A 15,355-nucleotide genomic window follows, 5' to 3' on the forward strand; every position below is an offset into this window, starting at 1 on the left:
AAATTTCTGCCTTTCTCAAGTCTGCTTAGAAATTTCTACTGAAGGTTCAACCGTACTCTCATTCATACCGAAGGTATTCACCAGACCTTATTACTATTATTAACTGTGAGACTCTCCCTTGAAAACAAATGATGCCATATTCTGTTCAGGAAAGTGTTGGATGTATAGAGAGTCCATTTTGGTTTGAGGAAAAATGTTTCAAGTTTCAGTTCTCGACAAAATCCCAATGTAAACTTTTCCATAATCACACGGTATCACCCTGTCCTGCCCTAAGGAGTGTGGGATAGGGCAGAAGCAATTCGTTGAAGGTGGTAAAGGTATTCAACAGGTAGCCTTAAAAGCGTGAGGCAACTACCCATCAATGATCTCCCTCGTTCCGTGGTTTCCCCCATAGCTCTGATTACGAAACTCCAGCATGGTAGTTCCCCGCAGGGACTTGGTCGGCAAGTTTCATACACTTAAACAGTTTCAAACACTGCTCAGAATGGAAAGAAATACCTTACCAATATTTCCTTGGCAGCAGATCCATTCGAGTTGAGATTTTGGAACTAAATATATAAACAGGAAAGAACTTCCGTTAAGTTGTGAACTCGTTCATTCACTTTTGCACCCTGGAAGATCAGATGACTATACAAATATCTAATCTTGAAGGGTGCAATTGGCGAATGAATGAATAAAGGCTTATACACGCTCCTGATTTCATGTTGGTGGTTTCCTCATTTTCATATTTTATTTAGTATATCGTGCAGTTCTCATTTTTCACTGAGCTCCCTGTATATTTCCTAGCTATATAGGCCCCCGCGACGAAGTGGGAAGGATTTAATATCTTATTGATTTAATCATTTACCCTGTTCACTTTTTATTGTATGGTGAAATTTGATTTCAGGGTTGTTCCTGAATATATTTATTGTTTCAAGATTTAATATCTTGAGGAGATGCTAATCGAACAGATGGCCTATTCGACATGTCACATTAAGAACCTGCACAATACGAAGTGCGGTGATTCAAGTCCAAAGTCAATCCACATCTCATTTCAGAAGTTGTTTGTTTGATGTTGCAATATCCTGTGCCCTTTTCGAATCGATTGCCTATGCGTAAATAATTTGCCCTCCTTGCTGCCTAATGAATATCCACAAGGAATTTGAATTCAATTGCTGTTTCATTTTGCCTAATAGAATATCGAAAGAAATAACTATCCAATATTTCCTTGGCAGCAGATCCAATCGAGTTGAGATTTTGGAAGTAAATATATAAACAGGAAAGAACTTCCGTTAAGTTGTGAACTCGTTCATTCACGCGCCTTTGTCACCCTGGAAGATCAGATGACTGTACAAATATCTAATCTTGAAGAGTGCCAATGGCGAATGAATGAATAAAGGCTTACAAGCTCCAGATTTCATGCCGGTGGTTTCCTCATTTTCATATTTGTTTTACTTTATCGTACAGTTCTCATTTTTCACTAAGCTCCCTCTATATTTCCTAGCTATAAAGGCCCCGCGTCGAAGTGGGAAGGATTAAATATCTTAAGGAGATGCTAATCGAACAGATGGCCTATTCGACATGTCACATTAAGAACCTGCACAATACGAAGTGGGTGATTCAAGTCCAAAGTCAATCCACTTCTCATTCCAGAAGTTGTCTGTTTGATGTTGCAATATCCTGTGCCCTTTTCGAATCGATTGCCTATGCGTAAATAATTTCCCCTCCTTCTTGCTGCCTAATGAATATCCACAAGGAATTTGAATTCAATTGCTGTTCCGTAAATTTCTGCCTTTCTCAAGTCAGATTATAAATTTCTACTGAAGGTTCAACCGTACTCTCATTCATACCGAAGGTATTCACCAGACCATATTCCTATTATTAATTGTGATACTCTCCCTTGAAAACAAATGATGCCCTATTCTGTTCAGGAAAGTGTTGGATGTATAGAGAGTCCATTTTGGTTTGAGGAAAAATGTTTTAAGTTTCAGTTCTCGACAAAATCCCAATGTAAACTTTTCCATAATCACACGGTATCACCCTGTCCTGCCCTAAGGAGTGTGGGATAGGGCAGAAGCAATTCGTTGAAGGTGGTAAAGGTATTCAACAGGTAGCCTTAAAAGCGTGAGGCAACTACCCATCAATGATCTCCCTCGTTCCGTGGTTTCCCCCATAGCTCTGATTACGGAACTCCAGCATGGTAGTTCCCCGCAGGGACTTAGTCGGCAAGTTTCATACACTTGAACAGTTTCAAACACTGCTCAGAATGGAAAGAAATACCTTACCAATATTTCCTTGGCAGCAGATCCAATCGAGTTGAGATTTTGGAAGTAAATATATAAACAGGAAAGAACTTCCGTTAAGTTGTGAACTCGTTCATTCACTTTTGCACCCTGGAAGATCAGATGACTGTACAAATATCTAATCTTGAAGGGTGCAATTGGCGAATGAATGAATAAAGGCTTATACACGCTCCTGATTTCATGTTGGTGGTTTCCTCATTTTCATATTTTATTTAGTATATCGTGCAGTTCTCATTTTTCACTGAGCTCCCTGTATATTTCCTAGCTATATAGGCCCCCGCGACGAAGTGGAAAGGATTTAATATCTTAAGGAGATGCTAATCGAACAGATGGCCTATTCGACATGTCACATTAAGAACCTGCACAATACTAAGTGGGTGATTCAAGTCCAAAGTTAATCCACATCTCATTTCAGAAGTTGTCTGTTTGATGTTGCAATATCCTGTGCTTTTTTCGAATCGATTGCCTATGCATAAATAATTTGCCCTCCTTGCTGCCTAATGAATATCCACAAGGAATTTGAATTCAATTGCTGTTTCATTTTGCCCAATAGAATATCGAAAGAAATAACTATCCAATATTTCCTTGGCAGCAGATCCAATCGAGTTGAGATTTTGGAAGTAAATATATAAATAGGAAAGAACTTCCGTTAAGTTGTGAACTCGTTCATTCACGCGCCTTTGTCACCCTGGAAGATCAGATGACTGTACAAATATCTAATCTTGAAGAGCGCCAATGGCGAATGAATGAATAAAGGCTTACAAGCTCCAGATTTCATGCCGGTGGTTTCCTCATTTTCATATTTGTTTTACTTTATCGTACAGTTCTCATTTTTCACTAAGCTCCCTCTATATTTCCTAGCTATAAAGGCCCCGCGTCGAAGTGGGAAGGATTAAATATCTTAAGGAGATGCTAATCGAACAGATGGCCTATTCGACATGTCACATTAAGAACCTGCACAATACGAAGTGGGTGATTCAAGTCCAAAGTCAATCCACATCTCATTTCAGAAGTTGTCTGTTTGATGTTGCAATATCCTGTGCTTTTTTCGAATCGATTGCCTATGCATAAATAATTTGCCCCCCTTGCTGCCTAATGAATATCCACAAGGAATTTGAATTCAATTGCTGTTTCATTTTGCCCAATAGAATATCGAAAGAAATAACTATCCAATATTTCCTTGGCAGCAGATCCAATCGAGTTGAGATTTTGGATGTAAACAGGAAAGAACTTCCGTTAAGTTGTGAACTCGTTCATTCACGAGCCTTTTGCACCCTGGAAGATCAGATGACTGTACAAATATCTCACCTTAAAGAGTGCAATTGGCGAATGAATGAATAAAGGCTTACAAGCTCCTGATTTCATGCCGGTGGTTTCCTCATTTTCATATTTTATTTACTATATCGTACAGTTCTCATTTTTCACTAAGCTCCCTGTATATTTCCTAGCTATAAAGGCCCCGCGTCGAAGTGGGAAGGATTTAATATCTTAAGGAGATGCTAATCGAACAGATGGCCTATTCGACATGTCACATTAAGAACCTGCACAATACGAAGTGCGTGATTCAAGTCCAAAGTCAATCCACGTCTCATTTCAGAAGTTGTCTGTTTGCTGTTGCAATATCCTGTGCCCTTTTCGAATCGATTGCCTATGCGTAATTAATTTGCCCTCCTTCTTGCTGCCTAATGAATATCCACAAGGAATTTGAATTCAATTGCTGTTCCTTAAATTTCTGCCTTTCTCAAGTCTGATTAGAAATTTCTACTAAAGGTTCAACCGTACTCTCATTCATACCGAAGGTATTCACCAGACCATATTCCTATTATTAATTGTGAGACTCTCCCTTGCAAACAAATGATGCCCTATTCTGTTCAGGAAAGTGTTGGATGTATAGAGAGTCCATTTTGGTTTGAGGAAAAATGTTTCAAGTTTCAGTTCTCGACAAAATCCCAATGTAAACTCTTCCACAATCACACGGTATCACGCTGTCCTGCCCTAAGGAGTGAAGCAATTCGTTGAAGGTGGTAGATTCATTCAACAGGTAGCCTAAAAAGCGTGAGGCAACTACCCATCAATGATCTCCCTCGTTCCTTGGTTTCCCCCATAGCTCTGATTATGGAACTCCAGCATGGGGTAGTTCCCCGCAGGACTTGGTCGGCAAGCCTCCTCCCTTAGAATTTATCACCACGAGCTCTTGACCCTGGTCTTGTGACCTTTGCGAACTTGCACAACAAACGCAAACCCTAAGTCCTCACATCATACGTTCAGCCTCAGTTGGTGCGGGGAAGTTATTATTATATTATTTATTGTATTTAGGTATGGGGAAAAAGCAGGCTGCAATTAGCCACGACACGTTTTTTGGTCAGTCTTGGTTTCACTGTCTACTTTACAGCAGGCAGTTACTACAAGCCCTTCCACCACGACAAGGTGCTGACCTCGGAAGAGAAAAAAATTGTTGGACCAGAAAATTTTGTATCCCCTCTAAAAAATCTTGGTCCCCCCTTGGCCCCCTATTCTTGAAAATTAGCTTTTATGAAATAAACAACCATTTGTAAATGAATTACAAGTAATTTTTCAAATACCACATTCAGCTTTAGGTACTGCATTGTGCTTTTCCAAATGTGATTTTTTTAATTTCTATAGTAAGAAGTAAAGTACTTTCCTATAATTTTTCATGTTTATTATTTTTTTTTGAAAATAAATTTTTTTGCTCTCAAACAAGAACAAACATGCGATAAAAAATATTCAATCCAGAAACTACATGCCTGAAAAATTTTTGGAAGCGACATCTACGTTTTTACTGAAGAGTCAGCCGCACTCAGATTGGTGTCCCTTTCAAACGTGCAGATGTCGCAGTAGCGTTTTTCTTGTCTAGTCGTTCTCATTGGAATCTATCTTACCGACCGAGACACAATTTTGCATTATAACGTTTTGCCGCTTTGATTTTATTTATTGGCGTAGCAGTAGAAACATTTTGTCTCTCGAATTGTTTTTGAATAGAAAAATCCTTCTTAGTGGTTCAGGTAAATCTAGAGATATGTGACTGATTCACCAGAAAAGATTGGGAAATTTCTATTGCATGAAATTCAAATTTGATTTATTTTGGCAATGTATCTATGCAATGTGATAACATAATGGCGGGTAAGGCGTTAGTGTGGAAATATGTGGCTAATCCTACCGGCCCCCAGCCAAGACCTAGGCATGGACATCGTGCTGTTGCTATTAAAGACCTAATGGTTGTTTTTGGGGGCGGAAATGAAGGAATTGTTGACGAATTACATGTTTACAATACAGGTAAGACCTCCATGTAAAACAGATATTTCTAGTTTATATTTGAAAGTTATATGACAATCATCTTGTGCACTTCTATTGTTCAATTCTGTTTACATATTGCAAATTGACCTTTTTTATTATGTTTATATATCAATCAAATGTCATTTCCCAGGTTTATCCAAAATATTTAATAATGGCGTCTTCAATGTTACAATTTTTGACATCTTTATATTTTTGTATTACTTGAACTACTATTGGATTATTCATATTTAACTATTATTTGAATAAAGCTGGAGTATTTCTGAATTAAAACTTAACTCTTCATAATCTGAAATCTTACCTAGTTTCAAATTCATATCCTTGTTTATCATTTCCCTAAATTCTTAATAGAATAATTAATATCCTATGTATTAAATTATTCAATAAAAGGTTAATAGTTCATGGTTGACCATACCTATATTCTTAAGAGAAAAAGGCAAACTTCAATTATTCTAAAATTTTCATTTTTACAGCTACAAACCAGTGGTTTGTACCTGTAATAAAGGGAGATGTGCCTCCAGGTTGTGCAGCTTATGGTTTCGTTGTCGAAGGCACTAGACTGTTGGTGTTTGGTGGTATGGTTGAGTATGGGAAGTACAGCAATGAATTATATGAACTTCAGGTAATGATTTGGAATGTAAAAATGATTATGTTCAAAATAAATTTTCTTTTTTTTCTAATGTCTCTTTGTTTATCTTTACAAGTAAAAATTAAATGTGTCTAAAATTGTGTATTTATTCACTCATGTGGCCTATTGCAGGTACTTGCTTTAATAATTATCATGACCACCAATATAAATCTAATTTCTCATGTATTTTAAGTATATGAGTACTGAGTATTACACTAATCTTGTAAACTGAGATTGCAAATGTAATACCACTTTTTCTGAAATATTTTATAGGCTTCTAAGTGGGAATGGAAGCAGCTGAAGCCGAAAAAACCTAAATCCGGGCCTTCACCATGTCCAAGACTGGGACACAGTTTTACTATTGTGGATTCCAAAGTATATTTATTTGGTGGACTTGCCAACGAAAGCATAGACCCGAAAAATAATGTGCCACGTTATTTAAATGATCTTTATACTTTGGATATTCACTCTACACCAGTCCAGTGGGATATTCCATTGACTAATGGTCCCTGTCCTCCTCCGAGAGAATCCCACACAGGTAACTAAAAATATAATATAAATATAAAAATGTAGATCTTAACAAATAGCCCATCATTTTCAAAGAATTATGATGCATCATATGTTGGAACTTTGTTATTTGTATGATGAACTGTCAGTGTGATACCAAGTGAAACACTAAAGAAATGGTTATTTCCCAATTTTTCTTACTATAGGTCATTAATTATTTTAATTTTATCATTTTTTATAGTTATCTTACAAATACCTTACGATTTTAATCTTTCTTTAGGAAGTTTGTTCATAAGGTCTTCAAATTTGTGTAGGTAGAATAATAAAGCTGCATTAAGCCCGTTTATTGAAAAAATATTTCTGACAGAATTAGTTGATTATGTAGGGTCATAAAATTTCATATTCTTGTAAGATAATACATTGGGAATTTTTCAGAAGTTCTTGCGATTTAAATTTTCCTTATGAAAAGCATCTATTAACATACATCTACCGAGAGTTTTCACTCTGCCTCCATTATTTTTATTTTTTTCATTAATGTTATGTCCACAAGGCCTAAACTTTGATTTTAGAATTCTCACACGAATTGCAATTTGGATTTAATTGATCTTTACAAACTTTGTGAGAATTGAATCATATTCTAAATTGCTTAATTTTGTAGGTGTTGCTTACTCGGACAAGAGTAAAGGAAAATCCTTCCTGGTAATTTACGGAGGGATGAGTGGTTGTCGGTTAGGGGATTTATGGTTTTTAGATATTGATAACATGACATGGTCTAGGCCACAAGTTAATGGTGTGGCCCCTCTGCCGAGGTCTCTTCACACCGCGACCCTTATAGGTCATAGAATGTTTATATTTGGAGGATGGGTCCCAGCAGAAGATTCCAAAACTGCTAATGAGACTAAGTGGGAATGTACATCTACCATGGCTTGCCTGAATCTCGGTAAGTCACATTTTGGCTTGTTTATTTAATCAAAGACTGATATAAGATTTATCCTGACTTGTCCTTTTTTTCCAAGAATCAATGAATTGGGACGATATAAACCTCAAACAAGATAGTGAAGAAAATATGCCGTGTGCACGAGCTGGACATTGTGCTGTTGGTATTAGTACAAGACTTTACATTTGGTCTGGCCGTGATGGTTATCGGAAAACTTGGAAAAATCAAGTTTGTTGTAAAGATCTCTGGTATTTGGAAGTGGACAAGCCTGCTGCCCCTAATAGAGTGTCATTAGTTAAGGCAGCCACCCACTCATTAGAAGTCAATTGGATGGCCATGCCCTCTGGTCAAACATACATTCTCCAGGTAAGCGATTACTAGCAATTTTGATGATAAATCAGTATGCGTTGAAATATTTTATTTCACCATTTTTTTTTTTTTTCTGATTACAGATTCAGAAGTATGAACTTCCACCAACGCCTTCAGCTAAACCTCCTGTTCCCACTCAAACCAATGTTCCTCCCCCGCTTCTCATATCACCAAAACAGGGACAGTCCCCTGGTCAACATGTCATTAACAGCCCAACTGGATCGGTTACTCTTAAATCGCAACAACATGCCGTCCCCAAAATCATTGCCCCTGTTATTAAACGTAAGTAAAAATGATTTATAAATGTTAATTCGATGATTGGATCTTATTATCATTATTTCAGCAACACAAAATATTCGTATTCAAAGTCCAGTAAATGCTGCAGCTATACGACAAGCATCGCCTGCTCAGGTAATTATCTTCGAGATTTTTTTTTTGATATTGCAATATTTTATTATTAATTATCATAATTGTTAATTTTTTTCATAATTCAGGCGAGCCCGAAGCAAGTATTAATCCAGAAAGGAGCGAATGTTATACAGAAGAGTAATGTTCCACAACAAGTGGTGACTTTAGTGAAAACAAGCACCGGTATGACTTTGGCTACTCTACCTAAGAATACAAACTTAGTTCAATCAAAAATAGCTGGTGTGATACCTCAGCAATCCAAGAATACAGTGGTGAAAATAGTACCTGCTAATGCAAGCAATAAACAAGTCTTGACAACTGTAAAAACGATTCCTTCGAATATGATTCAGATGAATAAAGCTACAGGAAAACTTGTTCTCTCTAAGTCCGCCACTGGTCAAATTCCTACACTTAACAATCAGCAAGTCTTAGTTGTCAGTTCGGCCACAGGTAATTGTTCATTTTAAATGCCTAATTTTGTATGATCTATTTTATCATGTACTTGTAATTTTGATCACCAGTCTACTTAACAGACCAATTGAAAAGTCTTCCTTGCGCATCCCAGAATACTGATGCCATAACCTTGCCAGCTGTCGATTGGACTCCGGAGTGAAATGATAGAGCCATGTTTCATTCATTGTCACATATCGATGCAAATATTCAAGTTTATTGCACTTGAACAGCTTGAAACACTGCTCAGAATCATTAACACGTTGTTGCTTTCGATCGATTGTGAGCTCGCGCGGCACCCATTTTGCACACAGCTTTCTCATTTACGAATATTCGTGAATGATATGATGTACACGTTCAGATGATATATCACAAAGTCTGCTATCTTCATCAACTTCACTTTACAGTCATTCAAAATTATTTTGTGAACTTTTTTCGTCGGTCACAGCTTCTTTTGGACGTCCACTGCGGTCGCCGTCTTGGGGTGCTCATTTCACCACGTTTAAACTTAGCATACCAATCCATGATGGTTGATTTTCCCGGTGCAGACCCCGGAAACTCTTCATCAAGCCAAAATTTTGCTTCAACTGTATTTTTTCCCTTCGAAAAGCAATATTTTGTCAGCATACAATATTCTTTTTTTTTACCATCTTTTTTCAAATAACAAAAGTAGCTACACTCACAACGCAATATCTCACAAACCAATGGTCGGACTGCTGTCAAATTTTGACACGTATCATTTGAAGGTTTGTACTAACTAAAAATCATATGGATTTAATGCTAGCACCGTCATCTGTGCATCAGATCGGAGACTTTTCAATTGGCCTAATAAGGTAAAGGAATTTGTTATGAGTATCCTGCTTTCACACAAGTTCTGGAACTCGTAAAGAGAAAACTTATAATTTCATTATTTGTCTTGTTTGTGTTGTTTTATAGCATTCAATTTTGTATTGAATTTTTCTAATTCTATGGACAATCCTTTCATTCTGCCATACCTTGTAGAAAAATATCGTGCGGGAATATCTCAGTTTCACACAGTATTTATGGTTATAATTCATTATTTTATATTGGTATCTGTAATTCTACTATCAAATTTCTTATACAGAAAACAGTTCTGCCAACCAACTTTTTCCAATGCAAAAATCACTAAAAGATATTTAGGGAAATGTGTATTTCCAAGAGAATTTGGTCAATTAGAGGAAATAATGAATATTTGTACAGAGGACTTATTCTTAAACCCATTTATTCATTCAAGTTTTTGAATTTGTGGAAGAATATTGATGACTTCTGCTTTTATATTTAGAACCAACTACTCTGTGATGCTGTTGAAGACATTTAAATTATACTTTCAAGTTGAATTTTCTGTATTCATTATTGTGGGAGTTTAATTAAAAGAAGCGACACGATAACGGTACTTCTGTGAAATTACCTATCATTACTTAAAGTTTCAATGTCCTGTCTTTTCTTATAGGGCTCCGTACTATACAGACCTTCACCAATGCACAGACAGTACCTATGAAAACAACAACATTGAATGTGCTGCCATCTACCACCTCCAGCATAGCAGGTTTGCAGAATGTTAAATTGACAAAGCCCATTACCATACAGATGCCAGTTGGTGGGCAGAAAAATATAACTTTAGCTAAAGTGAGTTTGTTCGGAATTGTTGTAAATTGAGATTCAATTCTATAACCTATTTATTTTTTTTTTAGAAACAAGTCATGATTGGGGGAAAACCAGTTACTGTACAAATGGCTAGTGGAAATAAAACATTGACTTTAGTTCAACAACCGCAGGGTATGGGTAAAATTGTTCGTTTACCATCGGCTTCCTTATCGGCAAATCATCTGGAGCAACCTAAACTTATGGTTGTTTCAAGACCTAAACCACCCTCAGCAACAATAGGTGAGATACGGTTTAGTTTTTAGGCGTGATCGATTTTCAAAAAAAAAAAAAAGTCACTCACCAAATCATCTGTGTGAGGATTATCATTTGAGAATAATTCTTCATTTGTTCCTTTTGCAGCTTCAACTTCTTTTGATGGTCCTGCAACCACAGACGCAGCACTTGCAGCTCTTGCAGCAGAGGCAGGTCTTATTGATCCCGAACCCGAGAAGGATGATGTTGCACAAGCCGAAGAACTTCTCAAAGCCGCCGAAATGATAACTCCAGCGGATGATCCTCCTGTAGAGACGCCTCTTGCATCAGAAGCCATAACCCCTATGGAAACTGCTAGTGGATTAGCGGGAGGACAAAGTAGCTACTCAGATTTGATCGGTCTGAAAGGAGGGGCTCCGGTTTATACCGATAGCAATCTCGAAATAACCGTTATTCCAAGACGTTTCTGGGCCCTCGGTTTACTAGGTGGGAACAGGGAAAATAACGGAGAGCCTGATGCACTTTCCGCCTCTTTGACAACAGAGGAAGGCCTTAGCTCGGAGCAGAGTTCCCTGAATGGTGTACTGAAAAGTGATCCAGATCTTGCCGACGACAAAATGGATACTTCCGAGTTGGAAACATCGATGAATTCCTCAAGAGACGAGTCTTACAGTGAGGAGTTCATTAAGAATGAACCTTTAGATATCAAACCTGATATGGGTATGTTCTGAGCGAAAATGTTTCAATGGTACGGTATGACTAAAATTTTTTTTTAATCAGATTCAGAACATGGCTATGACTCGTATGCGAAAACTCATAACTCTGCGGCAGTACTTATCGCAAATGATATCAAGAAAGAGCCCTCCGATGATGCATTATCTGCGTTGGCATCTGCAGCTCTGGACCATCAAAAGGATTCAGAAACTATGGATAATGATAATATGAATGAATCTTCGGCTAAAGATGAAATGAAGGTAGGAAAAAATTATAATGAATAGAAATGATTTTTTGAAGAATTCTTGGTCTTATGTTTTTCAATGTTTTAAAATTGAATAATATTCTTAGCCTCAAATTGCCGTGACTGCTGGATCAGAAGCAGTTGAAAAAGAACAATGGTTCACTGTTGGTTTCATCAAAGGAAATTCATGCGATGTACAAAGTTACTACTTATTCAATGAGGATACATCAAAAATGACTGTGGAGAATTTACCTGATCTGACTCAATATCAAAAATTCACTCTTGAGCCAGGAACAGCATACAAATTCAGAGTAGCTGCCATTAATGGAGTAGGTAGAGGTGATTGGAGTGAGGTAAGAACAAATACTTTGGGAACCTATTCATATTTTTCGTGACAGGCCAATTGAAAAGTCCAAGTAGTACGATTTGTCTTTCGCTTCAAAATATGCCTCAGTTTCGGCGATCACTTCATTCAGTGGCGCTGAATTCCTTTCCAGCGAGCATTCTTTTGAGGTTTGAGAACAGGAAAAAGTCGCTGGGGCCAGACCTGGCGAATACGGTGGATGTAGAAGCAATTCGAAGCCGAATTCATGCAATTTTGCCATTGTTTTCATTGATTTGTGACACGGCGCATTGTTTTGATGAAAAAGCACCTTTTTTTTTGTTTAAATGGTGTTGTTTTTTAACGATTTCATCCTTTGAACGTTCGAATAAGGCTATATAATAATGGTTGTTGATGGTCTGGCCCTTTTCGAGGTAATCAATGAATATTATACCTTGCACATCTCAGAATACAGATGCCATAACCTTGCCAGCCGATTGTTGTGTTTTTCCTCGCTTTGGATTCGGTTCATTGTGTGCAGTCCACTCAGCTGACTGTCGATTGGCCTACAGAGTGAAATGATGGAGCCATGTTTCATCCATTGTCACATATCGACGCAAAAATTCAGGTTTATTGCACTTAAACAGCTTCAAATACTGCTCAGAATCATCAACACGTTGTTGTGAGCTCGCGTGGCACCCTTTTTACACACAGCTTTCTCATGTACAAATATTCGTGAATGATATGATATACACGTTCAGATGATATCTTCACAATGTCTGCTAACTCGATCAACTTCACTTTACAGTCATTCAAAATTATTTTGTGAACTTTTTAATTCTTTCGTCAGAGACAGCCTCTTCTGGGCGTCCACTGTGTTCGCCGTCTTTGATGCTCATTTCACCACGTTTAAACTTAGCATATCAATCAATGTTGGTTGATTTTCCTAGTGCAGATCCCGGAAACTCTTCATCAAGCCAAGAATTTGCTTCAACTGTATTTTTTCCCTTCAAGAAACAATATTTTATCAACACACGAAATTTTTTTATTCCATCTTTTTTCAAATAATAAAAGTAGCTACACTCACAGTCACAACGCAATATCTCACAAACTAATGGTCGGACTGCTGTCAAAGTTTGACACATCATTATAAGTTTGGGAATCTGTGCATCATACTTGGGACTTTTCAATTGGCTTAATATTGACATGATTTAGATAAGAGAAAATGTTTTTTCAGATTTCTGCTTTCAAAACTTGCCTCCCGGGCTTCCCAGGAGCACCGAACGCCATAAAAATTGCTAAAGCAGCTGATGGTGCCCATTTGTCATGGGAACCACCAAATGCCAATCAAGGGGATATTTTAGAGTACTCGGTATACCTAGCTGTAAAAGGGAAAGTGAGTATTTCTTTTTTGAACTTGAATTGTTACATCAGTTGAATATTTCAAATTTTTTTCAGGAAAAAACTAATCCTTTATCACAGCTAGCGTTTGTCAGAGTATATTGTGGTCCAAGCAATTCGTGTGTTGTTCCGAACTCGTCTTTAGCTGCAGCTCACTTGGATACGACCACAAAAGCAGCTATAATATTCCGTATTGCGGCTAAGAACGATAAAGGTTATGGGCCAGCCACTCAAGTGAGGTGGTTACAGGGTAAGCAATCTATGTGTATATCTAGCTTTGGTCCATGTTAAAATTCTTCAACATGAACTTAGAATTTAATAATGATAACAAATATGTGATTATTTATATATCCAAATGACATTAATGAATAATTTAATTTGGAAATATCCACTAAATTGGAGGGAATCCCAAGCTAGTATGTGTTGTTCTTCCAGAAAGTTTTTCTCTGAATGGACTTGAGGAGAACCAGTATTTAATATTTTTTTTTTCTTTTCTTCAGATACGCAAGCCAACAAGCAAGCAATAAAGAGAGCTTCTGAAATAAGTAATACGCAATCGCCTTCTCCGAAAAAGCAAAAGTTTGATAAAGAAGAGATGTAAATGAAGTACAAAATGTGCGGTCAGTTCTGAAGCTTATTGGCGAATGAACTTTGGACAGGTGCTCTGGATCTCTGTTTCCGATATTGAAATCAATTTTGGTTGGTTCTCGGAAAAGAAAATTCAATAACTGGATTTCTTCCCAGTTATGAATTGAATTTTCTTTTTCAACATATGGTGAAACATAAACAATCTTAAAAGTACTAGTTATTGTTTGACGAAATGGAATCCAAGATGTGTTAGTGAATTGAAACATTTTATTTTTTGAACTTGAAAATTTTTTTATCAGTTTATCTGAGTGGAATTCTATATTGTAAAGATCTAAACGTAGAACTTCTCATGAAAAAGTGTGAGTATGCCTTTAAATATCCCTTGTATTACTTATAGCTGAGTATAATAAGTGTTAGGTGCTTCTGTGAACACATATCAAAAGTGTTTAGTTATCTGAATTTTTTTTGAAAATATTGTTAGCTAGAATAAAAATTATTTGAATATTATACAGGCAATAATTTATTCAATGATGTACTGACAAGAAATTTCATTTTAGAATTCAATGATTTATTCAAATGTAATGTATATTTGTTAATTTGATTGTTTATCTAATGTCTTGATTAAACTTTTTCAAATAGACTCTAGGCATTAAGGTCTCTCGTCAGTTATACAGTTTTATTAACTTGAGGTTGAAAGACTAAATCCACTTTTAAGAAATGAATCGATTTTTGTTTTGAAAATATATTACCTAGAAATTTTACTGTTGAAATTGATTAGGAGTGGAAAAAAAAAGTATATTTGAGAAGCAATAAAGATAACATTGTATCAAATAAGAAAAGCTATTGCTAAACACTTTTGATGGTTGCATTGAAATCTATTTTCCTTGGGAAAATAATTTTCGATTGAAGTGAACATCAATTTTAATTCTGAACATTTTCTTATAAAGACGTAATTTATTATTCAAAATACTTTTTATATGATATCTTTAGTTGCTAAAAAAAATATTGACCTTTTACTGAGAACAAGGTATTTTGTTATCAACTTAATTGAAAAATATATAGTGTAAATATTCATATTCACTTTTACTGAAGTTGTTATAGTTCAATATTCATCGCAATTTTTTTTTTTAAAGGAATTATAGCCATAAATGTACTACTTTTATGTATGTATGTATATATTTCAATTATGAACTGTCTAAAGATGTAATCTTTTCTTTTCATCCGTATTTGCTTCAGAGATGAATGGGTATATAAATTTACATATTCATAGTGTGTTTATATATACATACATATGAAACAAAGTAGATTTCATCAA

General features: G+C 36.3%; 1 protein-coding gene across 1 annotated transcript; it reads left to right on the forward strand.

Moving 5' to 3' along the window:
* Positions 1-5,192: 5,192 nt before the first annotated feature.
* On the forward strand, positions 5,193-15,355 carry LOC123685675 (host cell factor 2). Its single transcript, XM_045625470.1, has 16 exons — positions 5,193-5,576; positions 6,068-6,216; positions 6,496-6,760; positions 7,388-7,669; positions 7,746-8,032; positions 8,119-8,317; positions 8,379-8,446; positions 8,530-8,893; positions 10,365-10,540; positions 10,606-10,798; positions 10,919-11,491; positions 11,552-11,745; positions 11,837-12,082; positions 13,289-13,447; positions 13,510-13,702; positions 13,953-15,355. Exons 1-16 carry the CDS (start codon positions 5,399-5,401, stop codon positions 14,051-14,053), a joined length of 3,627 nt encoding a protein of 1,208 aa, XP_045481426.1. The 5' UTR covers positions 5,193-5,398; the 3' UTR covers positions 14,054-15,355.

This window comes from Harmonia axyridis, chromosome X (genome assembly GCF_914767665.1).
Source record: "Harmonia axyridis chromosome X, icHarAxyr1.1, whole genome shotgun sequence".
NCBI classification, from domain to species: Eukaryota; Metazoa; Arthropoda; class Insecta; order Coleoptera; family Coccinellidae; genus Harmonia; species Harmonia axyridis.

Coding starts and splice junctions, on each gene's coding strand:
- LOC123685675 (XM_045625470.1), top strand. CDS start 5,399: ATGCAATGTGATAACATAATGGCGGGTAAGGCGTTAGTGTGGAAATAT. Junction 8,318..8,378: donor CATTGCCCCTGTTATTAAAC/GTAAGTAAAAAT, acceptor TCATTATTTCAG/CAACACAAAATATTCGTATT. Junction 10,541..10,605: donor AAAATATAACTTTAGCTAAA/GTGAGTTTGTTC, acceptor TTTTTTTTTTAG/AAACAAGTCATGATTGGGGG.